We start from the raw sequence: 3846 nt of genomic DNA on the forward strand, positions 1-3846 counted from the left end.
GTGGCATCAGTATTGGAGGAAGGCTCATTAACAACCTGTGAAATGCAGATGACCCATCTTTGCTTGCTGAAAGTGAAGATGACTTGAAGCACCTACTGTTGAAGATTGAAGACTACAGTCTGCAGTATGGATGACACCTCAATATAAAGAAAACAAAAATCCTTACAACTGGACCAATAAGCAGCATCATGATAAACGGAGAAAAGATTGAAATTGTCAGACTTCATATTACTTGGTTCCACAATCAACACCAATGGAAGCAGCAGTCAAGACATCAGATATCGTACTGCATTGGGCAAATCTGCTACAAAAGATATCTTTCAAGTGCTGAAGAACAAAGATATCCCCTTGAAGATGAAGGTGCACCTAACCCAAGGCATTGTATTTTCAATCACCTCATATGTATGTGAGAGCAGGACAATGAATGAGGAAGACTGAAGAAGAGTTGATGCTTTTGAGCTGTGGTGTCTGCGAAGAATGCTGAGAGTACCATGAACTGTAAAAGAACTAAAAAATCTGTCCTGGAGGAAGTGCAGCCAGAATGCTCCTTGGAGACAAGTATGGCCAGACTTTGTCTCAGCTCCTTTGATCATGTCGGAAGGGACTGTGCTCTGGAGAAAGAGATCATGCTTAGTAAAGTGGAGGGTCAAGGAACAAGAGGAAGGCCCCCAACAAGATGGATTGACATAGTGTCTGCAACAGTGGGCTCAGGTATAGCAGAGATTGTGAGCCTGGCACAGGACCAAGCAGTGTCTTGTACTGTTTTACATAAGGTCACTATGAGTCAGAGAGGACTTGATGGCACCTGACAACAACAACTCTCTATCATCCATCCTGATTTATTTTTTGTAGCACTCATTATTGTATAGGAGCTCTGGTGGCGTAGTGCTTAAGGAATTTGACTGCTAAGCCGAAGGCTGGTGGGTTTGAACTCCTCAGAAGGTAGATTGGGAGATTTACTTCCCTAATGATACCACCTCAGAAACCCAAGGAGGGATCACTATGAGTGGGAGCCGACTCAGCAGCAGTGAGGTTTTATTATTATTATTATTATTTTTTGGTTCATTAGTAATGTGAAATTATGCAACTTATTAAGGTGATTTGTTTAGTATTCATTTTTCCCACTAGAATATAAGCTTTGTAAGGATGGAGTCTTGATCTTATTTGTCATATCTTCAGAACCTGGAACCATGCTAGGGCTCATAATAAAACAAACCAAACTCACTGCCATTGAGTAAATTCCCACTCATAGCAACCCCCATTCGGTTTCCAAGGTGGTAAATCTTTACAAAAGTAGACTGCCCAGTCTTCCTTCTGAGGAGTGGCTAGTGAATTTGAACTGCCAACCTTCTAGATAGCAGTCAAATGCCTTAGGCACTATGCCACCAGAGCTCCTTATGGTTCATAATAGGTGCTCAATAAATATGCTTATAATTAAAGAATGAGTCTAATTTAATCCTCACAATAATTAGGAGACAGAAATTATTGTTCCAGTCATATTTGGGAGGAAACTGAGTTTCAGAGACATTAAATAATTTGACCCTATTCGCTTATCTAATAATTCAAAGCCAAGTGTGAATGACTTTAGAGACCTATGCTCTTTTTGATTTTTCATTTTTTGCTTTAATATTTTGTTTATAGTAATTTCAGATGTACAAAAAAGTTACAAAAATAGTGGAGTTCCCTTATACCCTTCACCCAGATTTACCAAATGTTAATATCTTCCATAGTATGATGATCAAAGTTATGAAGTTAGCATAAATATAAAACTATTAAATAACCTAAAGATCTTACTCAAATTTAACTAGTTACCCTACTACCTTTCCTGGTCCAGAATTCAGTTCAGAATAGCACATTGCATTTAGGTGTCATGTTTCTTTCCTTAGTCTTCTCCTTGCCTTTCCTCAGTCTTTTCCTCGTCCCCATGACCTTGGCACTCTGCACATATCCATATTCTTACCATCCTGGTATGTTGTTGTTGTTGTTGTTGTTTGCCATCGAGTCAGCCCCGACTCATAGCGACCCCTCCTTGGGTTTCCGAGGCAGTATCACTACGGAAGTAGGAATGCCCAACCTTCCTTCTGAGGAGTGGCTGGTGGGTTTGAACTGCCAGCCTTCTGGTTAGCAGTCAAGTGCCTTAGCCACTATGCTACCAGAGCTCCCATCCTGGTATAGTACATGCAAAATAATTAGCAAAATGCTTGGTACATAGTAAGTTTTCCATAATGACCACCGTTATTTTGGGGAAAATAAATAAATCTTCATTCTGAGGAGTAGAAGGAGGATGGCTCCTCATGTGCTGCTGTTTGTTTTGCTTAGCTTGGCTGACCTTGAAGTGTTTATAAAAAGTAGTGAGAGTGGCTTGCTCATGAAAGTCGAAAAAGGAGATTTCAAAGGACTGGTTGAGATTACAGGACACCTTATGGCTCTGAAGGAACGCCAGAGCAGCACAGATGAGATGTTTGAGCCCTTGAAGCAAACTATTGAATTGCTGAAGACTTATGAACAAGAATTGCCAGACACCGTATATAAGCAGCTGGAGGTCAGTGCAAATCTTAAGTTTCTAGTAAAAGAAATGGAGTGAAAGTTTCAGATTTTAAGGTGAGATGGGTTGAAGTAATAGAAAAACAAAGAAATTGGTGATGACCCAAGGTCCATGTTTCAGAACTATAGTGTATAGTGTATCTATAATGTCTAGTACATTTTGCAAACTCAATAAATATGAGAGAATGTAATACTGAATATGTATGAGAAAAATGGTATGTACAAAGTTGTCTTTTCCCACCAGAGTTAGGGATGGTCCAACTTTTTAAATTGGAGGTGGGAAAATAGGTCTAAGAGATAATAGATGGTCTAGGAAGAAATGTAGGGCAAAAAGAGAATGAACAATCCTTCTTAAAGTATATAGAAAAAGGTGAGAGTCACTGGGTTGAATAGTGTAGAGTTAAAGGTAGGTAATAGTTGGGAGAGTAAGCAACCTGGGTGACAAGTCAAGGAAAGTGAGGTTTGTAGAAAATGGGCCAATGACACCAACATATCAATGGATTATCATATGTGAAGACACTTGGGTACTGTCCAGCTTCAGGTTTATGAGGGAGAAAGAGCACAGTATGTCAGATCACATTGAGGTCTCCTTTGCAGGAGCTGCCAGAGAAATGGAACAACATAAAAAAGATGGCCATCATGGTGAGACAGCAAGTGGCCCCACTGCAGGCAAATGAAGTGACCCTCCTCCGCCAGAGGTGCACAGCCTTTGATGTTGAGCAACATCAATTCTGGGAACAATTCCACAAACAAGCTCCCTTCAGGTATGGACCAAAGTGGCTACTGTTGCTTCTTTTTCTTTTAACATTGCAATCACTGAGTCACTGAAGTCTTTATGTTGAACTTGTGTACTTCAGCAAATAAAAACAATTTAATATTTATCCCTACCATTAAGGTCTATTGGTTGGAACATGATGTTAATGTGGGCACAGTCTTATCATGGCTTTTATGGTATGGCCAAGGTTGTACAAACACCCTACATTGAGAGTACTTTCTGGAAAACTTTCATGTCTCTAGTTAGAGATGGTATATTGTAAAATTCACCACTAGGTTTTTACTAGACTTCTATCATTTTAAATTCTCTGATAGGTTTCTGTTCTTTTCATTTTTAAAAAAATGGGTGATAAAATTTTAAAATAATTTTGGAAGCCATTTTGCTAGTTTGAAAGGAGAATTTGAGGTGGAGGACTTGCTTCAGGGTATTCCCTCTCTGTATTTAGTAAGGCTCAGACACTTTTTTTTTTTTTAATTGTGATTTGGATGAAAATTTACAGAACAAATTCACTTTCCATACAGCAGTTC

General features: G+C 39.3%; 1 protein-coding gene across 1 annotated transcript in view; it reads left to right on the forward strand.

Annotated features, from left to right (window-relative positions):
- The window catches only part of DNAH9 (dynein axonemal heavy chain 9), a 722341-nt gene that overhangs the window by 164773 nt on the left and 553722 nt on the right, over positions 1–3846 (forward strand). The window contains exons 18-19 of the mRNA XM_007948048.2: positions 2320–2542; positions 3142–3308. Coding sequence (XP_007946239.1) covers positions 2320–2542; positions 3142–3308 — 390 coding nt within the window. The remainder of the gene's footprint in view (positions 1–2319; positions 2543–3141; positions 3309–3846) is intronic.

The sequence above is a fragment of the Orycteropus afer genome, unplaced genomic scaffold (assembly GCF_000298275.1).
Source record: "Orycteropus afer afer isolate SDZICR_OR568_19922 unplaced genomic scaffold, OryAfe1.0 scaffold00199, whole genome shotgun sequence".
NCBI classification, from domain to species: domain Eukaryota; kingdom Metazoa; phylum Chordata; class Mammalia; order Tubulidentata; family Orycteropodidae; genus Orycteropus; species Orycteropus afer.